This window comes from Tauraco erythrolophus, chromosome 15 (genome assembly GCF_009769465.1).
Source record: "Tauraco erythrolophus isolate bTauEry1 chromosome 15, bTauEry1.pri, whole genome shotgun sequence".
Classification (NCBI taxonomy): Eukaryota; Metazoa; Chordata; class Aves; order Musophagiformes; family Musophagidae; genus Tauraco; species Tauraco erythrolophus.
Genome location: NC_141479.1, coordinates 12,347,210 through 12,363,255, shown reverse-complemented (window position 1 = coordinate 12,363,255; position 16,046 = coordinate 12,347,210). Strand labels below are relative to the sequence as shown.

The 16,046-nt window shown below is 36.2% G+C and overlaps 1 protein-coding gene across 1 annotated transcript in view; it reads left to right on the top strand.

Annotated features, from left to right (window-relative positions):
* The window catches only part of LOC147527758 (transcription initiation factor TFIID subunit 4-like), a 148,482-nt gene that overhangs the window by 7,939 nt on the left and 124,497 nt on the right, over positions 1 to 16,046 (top strand). The window contains exons 3-5 of the mRNA XM_086620763.1: positions 9,988 to 10,125; positions 10,984 to 11,211; positions 14,305 to 14,427. Of these exons, the coding sequence (XP_086476889.1) occupies positions 9,988 to 10,125; positions 10,984 to 11,211; positions 14,305 to 14,427 (489 nt within the window). The remainder of the gene's footprint in view (positions 1 to 9,987; positions 10,126 to 10,983; positions 11,212 to 14,304; positions 14,428 to 16,046) is intronic.

The window sequence follows — 16,046 nt, the reverse complement described above, 5'->3', positions numbered from 1 at the left end:
ATAATTTTTTCAGCGAGTTTATAATTAAACTTTTTTCTTTCAGAATCAAATTCTGAAGTGTCAGAAAGCTAAATTCTGTCAATTAAAACTTTCAGTAGAAATTAAAATGTATGGAAAAAAGTGTCTTTTGGTTTTATGCCTATAAAGTATAACATTAAAGAGTCCTGGTCTCCACTGTGACTGAAAGACAGAAAAATTGTGTGTGCCGTTAGGTCAAGACAGACAGACTATAAACATTAATTGCTTGAGTCCTGTGAAATATTTTGCAAGATTGTTGAACATTGTAGGCTATACAGTTTTAAACTCTAGAACATAAAATACCTATCTCTCCAATATGTTAGTGGAATGATTGTTATTTTACTGTGCAGAACCCATTAAATTTATTGTTATGTTTTTATTCAATTATTTTAAGATTGCTTTATTTGTATTAAAATGCAGAGTGCTTTAAATATGTAGAATTCAGTGATGTACTTCAGTCACTGAGTTTGTGTTTTACTCTAGTAAAGTCTATGCAGGTGGAAATTTGCAGTCTACTATAAGCATTCTAGGAAATAGTATCCTACTATGAAGAATGTATGATCTGTCTTAGAAAACCGTATCTTTCATGATTTGTAGGTATTGTGGTTGCTTTTCTTCAGATTGTCCTAATTTTAGCCAATGTCGAATGTCACAAGTTACTCAGCTAAGCGATTGTTTTCAGTGTTACAGTTACTTTGTATATACTTTGAATAATTATTGTGTTAAGAAAGTGTTATGAACTATGTAGTTAGATGTAAAACACAAGTTATTAAATAACACGCGAAAGAAGTTGCAAAAGCTGGCAGTTACTTTTGGCAACTCGTTAAGAAGTCTTGAGAGTGGTAACTGAAGAATATAAAATGAATTATGAATTACCTTTTTAAAAATTACAAGAAAGATTGTCTGAAAAATTACCAAAGTGTTCATCTAAATTTGAAAACTCATTGCATCGCTCCCCTCAACAACTAATTTCTCCTTCACTCTCAAAAGAGGAGGGGAAAGTAAGGAAATATTTTCAATGTTCTTAAATGAGATTGGCTTGATCAATACATACAGAGCTGTCCAGATTCTAAACTGCTTCTGCAGCCCGGTAGTATGACAGGATTTTCTTTCCATATCCCAGGACCATCATTTGATAAATCTCCCAGTTATTTGAGAGGAAAATTAATCAGGTTTCCCATGAAAATTATTCTAGCTTCAGTAGATGGGCTTAGATCCAGGACAGTGTGTGAGGAAGGAGCCACCTTTCTCTAGGAACAATGGAAGCTGCTGAAGCAGAGAAAGTGTAGTCTGTTTTCCCTTAGGATTTAGTATATAGGCTTAGGATAATGCTTTCCTTGAAGACAGTGGCTTTATTCTTACATGTTGCATTGCTGAAGGTTCAGAAATCAAATATCTGTATACAGAAGTATTTACCTGTGCAGGGAACTGGTATAGCCATCCCTGTTCCCTTCACAGGTTAAAAAACCCCATAATTTTGATTGCAGTGGCAAGCACAAAAGTTCAGAAAGATTAAGATGCATAACTTCCAGTTCATCCTGCATTAATCTCTCCTGTACATGTGCAACGTGTCCCAGCCTTCGCATGATAAATGCACAAAGATAAAAGCTTCGGCGAAGCAATCAAGGCACACAGTTGATGTTGCACAGCAAACTTAAATCTGATGTTTCTTACATTTCGAGTGCTCGGCTTTGCTTTTTAAGTGATTGATTGACTTCTGTTGTTTGTAACACCTTTGTTTTTTGGAGCTTTTAAGAGTAGAGGATGTTAGCAAACGTGTTACAGCTTTGGGGACAATTTTGCACTAGGTTCTTGGAAGAAGATAGGTAAATTCATTTTGAAAGGAAGACTTGAGTTCTTTTCTTGACTCTTAGGTGGGGTAATCTTTGATCAGATATTTACTTATGCTCCTCTCAATTGCTGCTGTGTAAAAGATGATTAAAATCTGCTTCTTTTCAATTCCTAGTGGCATTCTGGAAAACTGGCTAATCAGGATAAGCAAGTACCTTGTAGGAAGAGTCTCAGTTGTGATCAGTTTAATGCCAAGCTGAAAGACTCTGGAGCATGAGAATGTGTCCCAAAAGGATGTACAGTGTTTGAAACATTGAGTCAGAAGTAATGAAATAGATTCAGCCAGAAGAATCAGAATATGAAATAAGAGTAGTACAGATAAAACAGTAATTGAGAGAAGTACCTGTAATAGGAAGACATACTTGATATTTTAATGTTCTTTTACATTTACAATGTTCTCGTTTCTTTAAGTAAAATATTCAAGAAAAGCATGAATAGGTTACAATTGTACCATAAAATGGTTTTAGTTTGGGTCTAATTATGCGATTGTAGAAGTCTGTAATAGGAGGATATTAACTGCAACTAACTTCACTTTTTTTTTTTTAGGGAAAAGATATTGCAAAATATTCAGGTATATAAAACCATAACATTTTTCAGATTGTGAATATAAATTCATCTTCTTAGTGCAGCTACCAGAGGCTTAACTTTTTAAAATTGGTGTCCTATGTTTTACATGGAAGTACTCAATCTTACGGAAAATTATAATAATCTTTTGATGTGTTAAGAAATACAGTTTTGTTGTACTTATAAATACATTTTCAGTGATAACATGCTTGTTTGAAAAAGCATATTTAATGAAATAAAAATATTTAGATGTTTAAAACAAACATTGGTTTGAGTTAACTGCATAATTTTAATTGAACAATTTTCTCATTCTTCATGATTTTAGTTTCGTTTTAGTTTTTGCTTGACATTGATTTTAATTGAATATTAAAAAGTAATGAATGTTGCCAAAATTTTATCAGATATAGGATCTTGGTTAAGGTACAGGATTTTTAGGAAAAAAAGCTATAATTTGATGGAACTTCAGTTGATTTTAGAAGAATTTTGTTCTGGATTCTTGTATTACAAGCAAGTCAAATAAGCGTGGGTTTGCTTGCGTTACTATATTCTTCAGAGATAATAAATAAATTCAGAAGTCTTTTAAAACTGATTGTTTAGATTGCATTACATTTTTGCCTCCGTATCTTGTTTTGAAGCTTATACTTGTGATATTATGAAGAATAGGTAGGTGCTGCCATCTAGTTTTTCTTTGGTGAGTTTCTTTTGTTTATCTACATTTTTCATTGTACAGTTTATGGCTTTTCATGCTTTTGGTGCAGATTTTGTTTGCTGGTTTCAGTATCGTAATACCCAATTGGATTTACATTCATAACCAGAAAGCAAAAAATAAGTTACTTATTTTAAATTATTTTTAATTTAAATTATTTTATGTTAGTTACAAAATTGAAGTCCTGCTGTGCACCAAGAATATAAAGTGAGTATTGTACAGAAAAGACCAATGTTAACCTGACCCATAACATTTTATTACGGAGTATCTGTTGTTACAACTTACGAATTAGGTGAAATAGTATATGTTGGAATTTTCATGAGACTGCTGCTGAAAATGGATTTCGTCTTAGAGTTTATTAATGTTTTTATTTCAAGTTTGATTCAAAATGGGTTTTCCAGTATTAAGTTGCTTTATATATTTTTAGCAATCAGAAAAGTTAGTGTAAAGTTATGTGTAAAATTTGATGGTTTAGTCCAAATATTTAGGCACATAAGTGGTCAACATAACAATTCTTCTGATACAAATATGATTACTAATCACTTGAGTTTTCTTTTCATTGCATAAATAGTCCAATCAATATAAGGATGTATTTTTTCAGAAAATGACAATTCTTTTCTTGCTTTGTTTTTTTCTTGCCTTTTTTTAGGCATTTTTCTAACTTCTACTCTTTTGAATTTCAAGTTCATGATATAAACTTTACTGATTTGTTTTCTGTCTTTTGACATCCAGTTTCTTTTAAGTTTCACTTTACCATCCTTTTTTAAAATGAAAAAAAAAAAAAAAAGGTCTTTTGAACTTGTGAAAAGTGCTGAATCACCTGCTCTGGAAATGGCTGTATTTTTGCTATGAAATATGTTTGATGCAGACAACAGCAGCTTAGTCTTTGCCATCCCATGTGATACTGAGAGCAGTTCTAAACTTGGTTGATGTTTCACAAGCTGTTGTTCTTGCTAAAGCAGAGCCTTTCAAATCTGAGTTAGTTCTGGTAATATGCTATGCCTGTCTTTTCTGTAGTGTTTGTATTTTTATGTCATCTTTTAGTTTTGGTATTTTTTCTTGTTTATTGATCTCTTTTTAAAAAAAACCTGTTTTTCCACACCCTTCCTGCTTTTCTGACAAAAGTTTATTTTACTTTTTGCAGAAATTTTAAGCAAATTGATAAATCTTTGTTATTGTCTGAGGTGCATTGCCACTGTTACCAAATAAGGTATTCTGTACTATTTCTTTTGTATAGACAGTTATGGGGCGGCTTATGCAATGTTCTGGAGAAGACATTTGTGTTAGCAGGGCAGGTAGGTTGAAAGGCCAGAGAAAGTAGAAACTTGTGGTCTTGGCTGTGCTTTAACCACAAACCCATTTTCCTTCCTTTTCTTCATGGTGAGTGAATCTTTTCTGTATAAGCAGATAACAAGTTCTTACTACTTACAAATTCTACTGTTTACATTTTCATAGCATTAACATGTCTTTTACAACTTATTAGAAAACACTCAACCATTAGTAAGGCTGTAAAATTGAACACACAAAGGTCAGGAAATGCTATAAAGACGACTCCTGAGCAGTCTAATAGTGGCTCTTGTGTGCACATGCATTATGGTGCATGACCACATAGTACTGTTATTTTTAACTTCAACAGTGTGTAGGCTGGACAGTCTTCATTAATGAAGAATTATGTAATGCTTTTTTTCTCCACTGTTCAGTGGGTTGCTTAAGGCTTATTTGCTTCATATTATCTAAACCCCCCCTCTGAAGTGGGAATTAATAACCAAGCAAGGTTTTTTTTGTGAAGCTTATTCCTACAACAACTTTTTCAACAATGCAGTTAAGGGGATTTATTAGCCTCTCTTTATAAGTGGAAAACAGAACCTAATTGATCTATTTTAAATATTAAATTAAAAATACTGGTTAATTTTTTGTGTTCAGTGTGCATTGTCTTCTGTGGCAGCCATGGCCACTCCTGGTCACAAACCCCGCATTTCAAGTTGTCCACTCATAAATATATGACGTAAGAGTATTGATTACAGTAAACGGATACAAGCACTGAACAATTTGAGTCAGGGATAGAATCTTAATTGTAGGGCCAAAATTCAGCTGCTTTTTATCCACCAGATGCTTTGGATGACTCCTAGTGATTATAGATGGACCAGCCATTTCACCAGAGAATGAGAAAGTACTTTGATAGTGGGTTATGTAGGTATTTGCTTACACCAACAGGATGCCGTTCATCCAGCGTACACCAACAGAGTTCAGAGGTAGGAGTTTTGTACTTAGAACCCCTGGTTTCTGAAAGTTTTCTTTGGTGGCCCAAGCTCCTCTGCCTGTCTTGTCTAATTGCTTCCAGTCCTTTGTCTTTCTACCTTGTTGTTCTTCTAGTTCGTGAACCCCAAAAGAACGTCCCAAATCTGAGGAACACAGCAGCATCTCCCTGCTTTGGGGTCCTGATGCTTGACTCCAGCGATGCTGTGGTGTCTCAGAACTGTGGTGGGAATGAAAGTTCTGCCTCTGTTGGCTGACTTGTTAGAGATTCTGCCTCCAGTAATTTTCTGCAATTGTGTGCAAATGCCAAGTTTTTAAAGGGTTAGTACTTTGGCTCAATTTGACTATATTTTTACCAGAGTGAAAAAAATCAAATCTCTGACATACAAATCGCTCTCCGACTGATGTTTAAGTGCATGTTCCAGATGAACCATAAGCAAAAGAGTTGAGAGGCAGTCAATAAGCATATGAAGTTTCTCCATGAACTCTTTAGAAATCTGACGGACTTCTAAGTAATGTAAAAGAGAGTTTGATAGTCGGGAGCATTATATTACCTTAACAGTAGGTAGAGCTACCAACCTTGCCTATAAGAAAGATTGTATAAATTAGTTATTCTGAAATGAGCTACCAGATTTGACCTTTAGCCTGTGCCTCTGCCAGTGACTGCAATCTCACCTTAGTTTTCTCTTTGTTAAACAGTCTTTTATTGTTTAAGGCATCAGGGCATCGTAGCATGTCCTGTTTTGTTTGTAAGAAGTCTTCTGGATTAATGATTAAAAATGAAATTGAGTTTTATTTCAGGTTTTGCAAATCTAAATCTAAACTTAAAGATCATATCCTGCTGAAATTGAGCTTTGCATAGTACCTAGTGAAGCCGTGTATTAGAAGACACAGTAAGAGGTGTCATGGTGTGTATTGTGATGAACTTGCCCCTGCTTTTGTGTTGGTGTTTGTTCAAATGCTATTGGCGTATTTTGTGTCTTCTTTTTGTGATTGATAGTGGCCAAGTTTATTGACAGGACTGATCATGGAATGATATATGCAACATACTTGTCAAAAGTAAGCTCTCTTGCTTTGTAGTACAGAGACTGTGTTGCTGGTACCCTGGGTGTTCATCAGTAGGTGGTACTATAATACAAAATACAAGTATACCACGAACGTGTTTCCAAGGATTTACATACATCAGTGTATTAACCTGTGGCAGTTTAAATTATCTTGATTTTATAACGCTGTGAATACACAATGCAATCCCTAAGATTGGTGTAGTCCTGCCTTGACAGTGACAAATAATCCCTGGATATTTCGGTGTATTTTCTCCATATTCAAGTGGCCTGCTTTTTCAGCTGCAGCCTTGTATAATCCTTCTAACATAGAGGCAACTCGTTTGTGCATAGCAGGTACAATACGATTCGCTCCTGCTTACACCTTGAACTTTGCCTCTCTATTCCTGTGTCCAGAGCTCTGGGGAGAAGGTCTACCTAGGAAAGTTATGATGTAGTTGTTTATGGGGATGGATTTACAGGACACAGAGTAATTCCACACTCACTTCTTCATAAAGAATTATACTATGCAATGACTGCCTTTGTGGAAGTGGCTTATTGTAGCCTGAAACTGGAGTCGCTTGCATTATCTGCATGACTTGTGCAGGCAGAAGGAACCTTGGGACATCCCTCCTCCAAGCTGGCCAGATGTGAGCCACATCCGTTTTGAAATCCTTGTTTCGACGTAAGTTCTGTGCTGTGCTCCACTTAAACTTTCTAAACTCTCTGTGTGGACAGAGCCAGCTCAAGTCTGTATACAAAAGGCTATCTTAAGCATTCTCAAGTGTCCCCATGGAGATTTGCACTGGATTCTATACTGTATTCATTCATGTTCTAGTTTCCTGCCTGTTCATGTCTTAGTACAGGGAAAAAACCTCTTAAACATTACTTTTGTATATTTAGGAAATGTAAAAAATAAGTCATCAAAAATAATACAGTTAATTAAAAATCAAATCAAAAGTAATACAGTTAATCAAAAATAATACAGTTATAATAAAAAATAATACAGTTATATTTGAAAGTATATTCCTTCCTAAGTCTCTCTTGGTAATTTTGGAATTTAATAGGAGCATGCCAAACCTTAGCAGTTTTTCTTTAAAGGACATCATAAATTCTTCTAGATTGTTCCAGTAGGAGCTCGACACATTGGCTGGTGTTTGTTTTGTTTTTTTTTTTTTTTAATATAATGTTGATTGATCATTTTTGTTTTCTTTTTGATGGATTTCTCATGAAATCTGTTTACAGCTTTCCTTTCATAAAACCCACAGCTATTTGTTTTTAGTTTTTACCACTTCTTCTTGAAGTATTTGTGTTGGGAGCCCTTATAGTGTCTTCTGGCAACTTGTAGCTGTCATATGAAGATCATTTCCGTGATACCTAAGAATTTCTCTAGGCTAGTTCCTTGTTACGTTTCTCATCCACTCATTTCATACTTACCTATTTAACGTTTCTGAGTTTTGGAACCACGTTAGTAAACTGTTGCTTTACTTTCTTTGAAGTTCTTTGATAGTAAGGCTTTTTATTCATATCCAACACATTAATAGATTTTACTGCCATTTTGCATCAAAGGCTTTTGTCGCTATTGAGTTTTAAAACTGAGAGTGAATTTAGCCTTCCTGTTGCACAGTTTGCTCCTGTGGTCTGGCACATTGGGATACTATGCGTGAAATGCATTGCATGCTTAGTTGGATAATATGCTGTTATGATACTGAAATTTTATATTTTAATTATATGCAGTTTTGTTCTCAAGTATGTTCGTATGGTGAATCGTGGGCGTTTAGTAGCTGGGAAAAATTCGCTAGCAGTCCGAGCTATGTATTTGCAGATTTCTGCTGCAGATCTTTCTTTGGAACTGAGTAGCTGCCAGACGTTTGCCTGGTTATCTGCTTGCTTTGTAAATCCTCACCTCTGGAAGCACTTACTGACAAGAAGGGGCAGATAACACAGGCGTGCTGTATTTTTAGGTTGGAAACACTGATTATAAGCAAATGGACAAGATACACTATTTATGTTTTGAACTGCAAACATTCATTAGGTAAATACAGTTTCATTCAACCAGTATTTTAAAGAAATTGAAGCAAGTTATCATCTTTAGAATGGAGAAAAGAAATATGGTATTTAAAACCAGAAAAAACTTATCTGATCCTTTGTCCAAAAAAATAGACAGTTTTACCTATTCCTGATGATGCTGTTTATTGCCTCTAGGCTGTCTCAGTATGGAAGACATCCTTAGTCAAGATTTTAAAAATCTTGAAAGCTATCTGAACAAAAAAAGATTTTGTTCAGATGTCAGGTAGACTTTTTAAATTTTTTTTCCTATTTTCCCTCAAGTACAGAAGATTGATATCCAGTAGATGATGTTGCTGGACTGATTGGTAAGGAATGCTTGGGGCCTTGAATGTCTGCCTGGGCCTCTGTTCCTTCCAGAGATCTCTTAAGTATACTGGATGTTCTTTGAAGAAGTATTTTATGAAGGTTTAATAGATATTGTAAGAATCTAAAATAAGTTGTTCTTTATAGAAATATTAATTAGAGACATATGACTTAAAATGTAAATAAAGGAAAATTAGTTTTATCTTGTGAGAAACAATATTGTCCATGATTTATTACTCCAGCCACTAAGAAAATTTGTCTTTTCTAAGTATGTGTTTGAATGCAAATCTTAATAAATGCAAGTTGTAGGAGACCAGTGGGGCCTCCATTTTTAATAACAAGTGGTTCTCTTTTTGTCATAATTGCCATATTGTGTTATGTGTTTCTTCCATAATGGTATTTACACTCTTGTAGAATTAAATGACAACTTTCCTGGAGATATTTTTTTATTCCTAAATCTTGTCCTTTTATTTGATGCTAAGAGATTTCAATCTCTCTCTCCCAGTTAAAGTAAATTACAAAAACAATTAATATGTTTTCCGCATGAGAGAAATTTACTGAGTTGTAGAGTATGCTACTGAGGCTGTAAGCCAGTCATTTCCCTTTATCTGCTCTTAACATTCCAGTTGCTGTCTGGTTACAGAGTATGCGTTCTATGACAAAGATTCTCAAAATGCTTAGACTTCATTTCTGTGCAAGTTAGTTTCTTGCACAGAATAATTTAATCTGAAATGATTTTGAAAATATTTTTCTGCTCTCTGAATTTTCTCTCCATATTAATTTTCTTCAAGAAAAGCACTAGAAAAGGCCAGTAGATACCAAAATGACCAGTATGTGCTACCTGCAATTATAAACTCAAATATTGATGAATATCGACATGTAAATATTACAACTGAGCTTACACATCAGGTTTTGGCAGGTCACATCCTATTTTTTTTTCTAATCTTTTCCACATGCCTATATGAGAAATATTTTTTAGGAGAAATATTGCAAACATATAGTTGAATGTAAGAAAGCTCATTTTTGCATTATTCGTGAATGTATTTAAGAACATATTACTGGTTTTGGATTTTTGCAGTGTTAATAATGATTATTAATGCAGTCATTATTATTAAAAAGTTTTGGAGATGAAGTTACTAAGCAGGAAAAAAAATAAAATGCTTATTTTTCCTTTATTAGCAACCAACTTCCGTAGCCACATCTACTGTCCGCCTAGGACTTCCAGTGCAAGCCAAAGTTGTTCAGTCAACTGCTACACCTGTCAGTGCTACATCTGCTGCGGCCCTGCCAGGAGGCTCTATTCTTTCACATACCACTGTGAGTAATAAGAATATAAAAAGCAAAAGACGGGTGAAGAAAAGGATGTTTGTAATTACATGTTTTTTTGAGAAGTGAATTTTAATGTTCATATGCTTGCTTTTATCAGAAATGTAATTCCAGTAATTAATGATGAATGTATAGTCAGGCTGTGTTATGCAGGTGCTGATAGCCTAGATATTATTTTCTACTGTTTCCTGGATGATAAAAAATTTTGGGGTAGTATAGGTTAAATTTTAAGCTTTTTTTAAAAGAAAAAAACCTTAAATCAGCTGGACTCAAAAACATTGTCAGTGGTGGAGACGCTGCGCTATGTTTGTCCTCTGAGAGCTGCGGTATCTGCTGTGTGGTCACCAGTGCTGCAGGATCCATGGCATCACCTGTGACATCTGAGTGCAGGTGCCTGGATCAGCTTGTTCCGCGTCTGTGCCTGAGACAGAGCAAAGCTGATGCTGAGCTATAACTGTAACTGTGGTATAGATAATTGTGAACCTGATGACATGACCATAGATGATGGCAAATTGACTTGTTTATCTAAAAAGCCGAATTTACAGAAAGTTGAGCTACAGAAGTCACATCATAATGCTGGTCTTAAAGTACAGGATAATAGCAACTCATTTTTGTAATGGTACATTTATTTTTGTAATAAAAAGAACTTTAAATGAGGACTTTCACTGTTCAGTAAAGGATAACAAAATTAGGGTTATAATTAAGTAAAGTAAATGGGTTTATTTTGTCAGTAAGAGTGTATTTGAAAGGAAATAAGTTTTTCTTGTCAGGCTTTCAAGAACTTTATAGTTGAGTAAAATAATTAAAATAAGATAATTCTCTGTTTTTTTCAATATAAAATATGAATAGGTATCAGTAGCTACAACTAGTGCTCAAAATTTATTCAAGACTACAGTAGCAACTGGAACATCAGCTTCTCCACAACCTGCAGTAATTACTGGTGGACAAACTCAAGCTTCAGCACAAAACCAGGGTCAGCCTCGGCTGCCACTTCCACCTCATACAACAGCACAAGTACCAGCACAGCCCCAAGTCATACCAAGCTCTCCTGTACCTGGAACTACAGTTGTATCACAGGTAAGTTTTAAAATACTATAACTTTGACTTTATGAAATTCTTAGGTCTATTCAGAAGCAGAAAGAACTTTTTCTTTGTATAAGCACACTTCCCTTGATGGAACAAGTACTTTACAAACAAGAAACCCTTCCCCTCATTTCAACTAAATGGGATACAAATTCTGAGAGGGAGGAAGAACACTTGTAGTCAGCTTTCCCCATCGTGCAATGTATATGTCAGTAGTGAAAGAACTATTCTGTTTCTGTAGACAGAACAATCAGACCTTCAGTCTATGGACTTCATTATTGTCATGTTGCTGGGCTTCAAGACTCTGGTTACACTGAAGTGTAATGTTTCTGTTTCTCGGAGTAATTACCCCATATAAAAACAATGGCTTGAAAAAGATAAAGCATGTTTTCCTACTGATGAAGAAAAGATGAGATATGATAGTGTTACAATCATAGAATCATAGATTATTTTAGGTTTGAAAAGACCTTTAAGATCATCGAGTTCAACTGTTAACCTGACACTGCCAAGTCAACCACTAAACCATGTCCCTAAGCACCACATCTACGCATCTTTTAAATACCTCCAGGGATGGTGACTCAACCCCTTCCCTTGCCAGCCTGTTTCAGTGCTTGACATCCCTTTTGCTGAAGAAATTTTTCCTCATATCCAATCTAAACCTCCTCTGGTGCAACTTGAGGCCGTTTCCTTGTCCTGTCGCTTGTTACTTGGGAGAAGAGACTGACACTCACCTTGCTACAACCACCTTTCAGGTAGTTGTAGAGAGCAAATAAGGTCTCCCCTGAGCCTGATCACAGTATTCGAGGTATGGCCTCACCAGTGCTGAGTACAGGCGGTGATCACATTCCTAGTCCTGCTGGCCATGCTATTTCTGATACAAGCCAGGATGCTGTTGGCCTTCTTGGCCACCTGGGCACACTGCTGGTTCTTATTCAGCCAGCTGTTAACAGGTATCCCCGGGTCTTTTTCTGCTGACAGCTTTCCAGCCATCTTCTCCAAGTCTGTAGCGTTGCGTGGGGTTGTTGTGACCCAGGTGCAGGACCCGACGCTCAGCCTTGTTGAAACTCATACTGTTGGCCTCAGCCCATCGATCCAGCCTGTCCAGATCCCTCTGTAGAGCTTTCCTTCCCTCAAGCAGATCAATGCTCCCATCCAACTTGGTGTCATCTGCAAACTCACTGAGAATGCACTCGATCCTATTGTCCAGATCATTGATAAAGATATTAAACAGAACTGGCCCCAGTACTGATCTGTGGGGAACACCACTTGTGACTAACAGCCAACTGGATTTAACTCCGTTCACTGCATGTCTTTGGGTCTAGCCATCCAGCCGTTTTTTTACCTAGTGAAATGTATGACTGTTCAAGCCACGAGAGTCCAGTTTCTCCAGAAGAATGCTGTGGGAAATGGCGTCAAAGGCTTTACCACAGTCCAGGCAGATGACATCTGCAGCCTTTTCCTCATCCACTAAGCAGGTCACCTTGTCATAGTTGGAGATCTGGTTAGTCAACCAGGACCTGTCTGTCATAAAGCCATGCTGACCTTGTTGTCCTATACGTGCCACATGATGGCCATCAAGATCATATGCTCCATAACCTTCCTGACTGAGGTCAGACTGACAGGGCTGTATTTCCCCAGATCCTCCTTCTTCCAGCCCTTCTTGTAGGTGGGCATCACATTTGCTAACCTCTAGTCAACTGGGACCTCCCTGGTTAGTCAGGACTGCTGATAAATGGTGGAAAGTGGTTTGGTGAGCATTTCCGCCAGCTCCCTCAGTACCCTTGGGTGGATCCCCTCCGGCCTCATAGACTTACGTGTACCTAAGTGGTGAAGCAGGTATCTAAGCATTTTCTCTTGTATTATGGGGGCTTCATTCTGCTCTTCCAGCTCAGGCAGCTAGGTATCTGGAGAACAACTGGTCTGACTATTAAAGACTGAGGCAAAGGCGGCATTAAGTACCTCAGCCTTTTCCTCATTGTTTGTCACTGTTTCCCCCCGCATCCAATAAAGGATAGAGATTCTCCTTTTGTTGCTAGTGTGTTTGTAGAAACATTTTTTTATTGTCTTTTACGGCAGTAGCCAGATTAAGTTCTAGTTGGGCTTTGGCCCTTCTAATTTTCTCCCTGTATAACCTCACGGCATCCTTGTAGTCCTTCTGAGTGGCCTGCCCCTTCTTCCAAAGGTCATAAACTCTCCTTTTTTTTCCCCGAGTTCCAGCTGAAGCTCTCTAGCCAGGCTGGTCATCTTCCCTGCTGACTCATCTTTTAGCACATAAGGACAGTCTGCTTCTGTGCCTTTAGGATTTCCTTCTTGAAGGAAGTCCAGCCTTCCTGGACTCCTTTGCCCTTCAGGACTGCCTCCCACGGAACTCTGTCAACCAGGCTCCTGAACAGGCCAAAGTCTGCCCTCTGGAAGTCCGAGGTAGCAGTTCTGCTGACTCCCCTGCTTACTTCTCCAAGAATTGAAACCTTACATTTCGTGATCGCTGTGCCCAAGACGGCCTCCAACCATCACATCACCTACAAGTCCTTCTCTGTTCACAAACAACAGGTCCAAGAGGCACCTTCCATTGTTGGCTCACTCACCAGCTATGTCAGGAAGTTATATTCTACACACTCCATGAACCTCCTAGGTTGTTTCCTCTCTGCTGTATTTCTAATTTGCTTTTACTGCTGTAGCTGCTTTGTACAAAAACATACTGAATCAATAATGTAATGAATTAAGGTAGGTTGGGGAACATTGTACAATTGTGTATTGGGCATCTCAAAGGAGAATGCATCTCCAACAGATTGTTGTGTTGCTTCTCATATTTAAGTTTATTTTTATCAAAACAAGCTGTAAAATATTAAATATATTTTTCATTGATTTTTTTTTGTGATTATTCATGTGGTATGATGTTCAGTTGCATAAAGAAGTGAAGAAAAGATAACTAGCAGCAATAATAAAATAGCTGCAGATGTGTTTAAATTATGTTCTGCCTGAATTAGAACAATTTCATCATTTTCCCTATTTATAGTGATCAGAGCATGCATTGATCCTGCTTGGTAAATAGCATGCATCTGATATTTGTTTTCTTTGGCTTTGCAGGAAATGCAAGAGAATGTGAAAAAATGCAAAAACTTTTTAGCCACCCTTATAAAACTTGCTTCTCATAATTCACCATCTCCAGAAACGTCCCGTAATGTGAAAGCTCTGGTTCAAGATTTGTTGGTAAATAGTTATCTTTCATTTTGTCAATTATCTGTTAAGCTTGTTATTTATGTATGCTGAAAACTATTGCTTTGATCTTAACAGGTTTTTGTGCTGTAATGAAAGTGAAAGGAGTTGGGTTACATCAAAATGCAAATATTCTTTGTTACATATCTTCAAAAATCTGATAAAAGTAGGCTTCCTCTTAGTTTCTGAAAGGGGAAATAGAACAAAGTATTTAGTATGCATTTGTCAAAAACATTCTTGTTTTGATGGGTAATATTTTGGTCATTTATTTAGACAGAGAGTAAAATACAGGAGTTTTCCTTGAGGATTCATTAAGTTTCTTTTCATCCAAACCATGGTCTTTTCTGAAATGGTAAGAAGCTATTAAATGTTTTAACCATAGAATGAATGTAGAGATGTGCCTCCACAACGTGATTTAGAGTTTCTAGGACTGAAGGAAAAGTAGTGTGCTAAGCTGCTGAGTCCAAGCAGTTCTGCAGACTGATGCCCCTGCATGGAGCCTTAACTGCAAGTGGATTTCAAAAGGCAAAGTTACGTTTCAGCTAGACGGAGTCCTTGGGCCCGGAAAAAGTCTGACTTACTGTAGTCTCCAGTGCAACAGATGTTTCAGTGAATTGTATAAATGCATTGCAAACATGGTCCTGTGGAGCTGGAGAAATGGTCAGGCTTCTTAAAGGAAATTAAGTATAGTCTATGAAGAACTGAGATTTAAAAGTAGTTGATATATATTTCTTTGAAATCATTGACAGGGAAACCTGTGTGTTTTAGACAAGCCTAAGACTTTTTTCAAGTATAAGCCATTTGACAGTAATATTCAGTGGTTCCAGTAAAAACTCATTTTAACTTTTGAAAACTAAGAAAAATTAACTAAGTAAAGGTAACTACTTAAAATATTTTAAACAAAGTAATGACACATGTATAATAAATACATTTATTGAAGGTTGCTTTGCTTAGTTTGTTTTTGCTTTTGTTGTTGTTCTAAATCAGTCCAGGAAAGCTAATGAATGTTTTTATCAGAACCTGAGATTATAACTAATGATACTTTAGAAGTATTATAAAATATACCTGGGTTATAGAGTTTCCCTGTATTAACTAATAAATAAACTACTGAATATATATTTTAAATATTTCCTGTATTTATAGGTGTGTATTTTGTGAGTATATACTCCTATACACATACATTTATATAGCTGAAAATTTCATATATATACTTAAATATATACATTTTATATATGCATATGCTTTAAATACATGGTTTTATACATACACATACTCTACTAAGTTAAACTGAACCTTCAAAATAGGCTTTAGAATTAAATGAAGATATTTTCTTATTACAAGGATTGACAAATTTTATTGTAGTTTGTAAGGTTACTTTAACAACCTGTTTTTTTATTAATTTTTTTAAAAAGAAATCACTATGTAAATGTTAGCAAGAGAATGGAATCTCAAAAAAGTCTTGAGTGTTTGTGGGATCTCGTTGTGTCTTAAATTGTGCATCCTTGAGGGAACCCCTGAATTCCGAGTGGCATGTTACATATGTGAACTAGCTCTTGACAGAAGGATTTTATAGATACAGAGGAGTTGAGGGACTTCAGCTTTGAAAGTTCCTC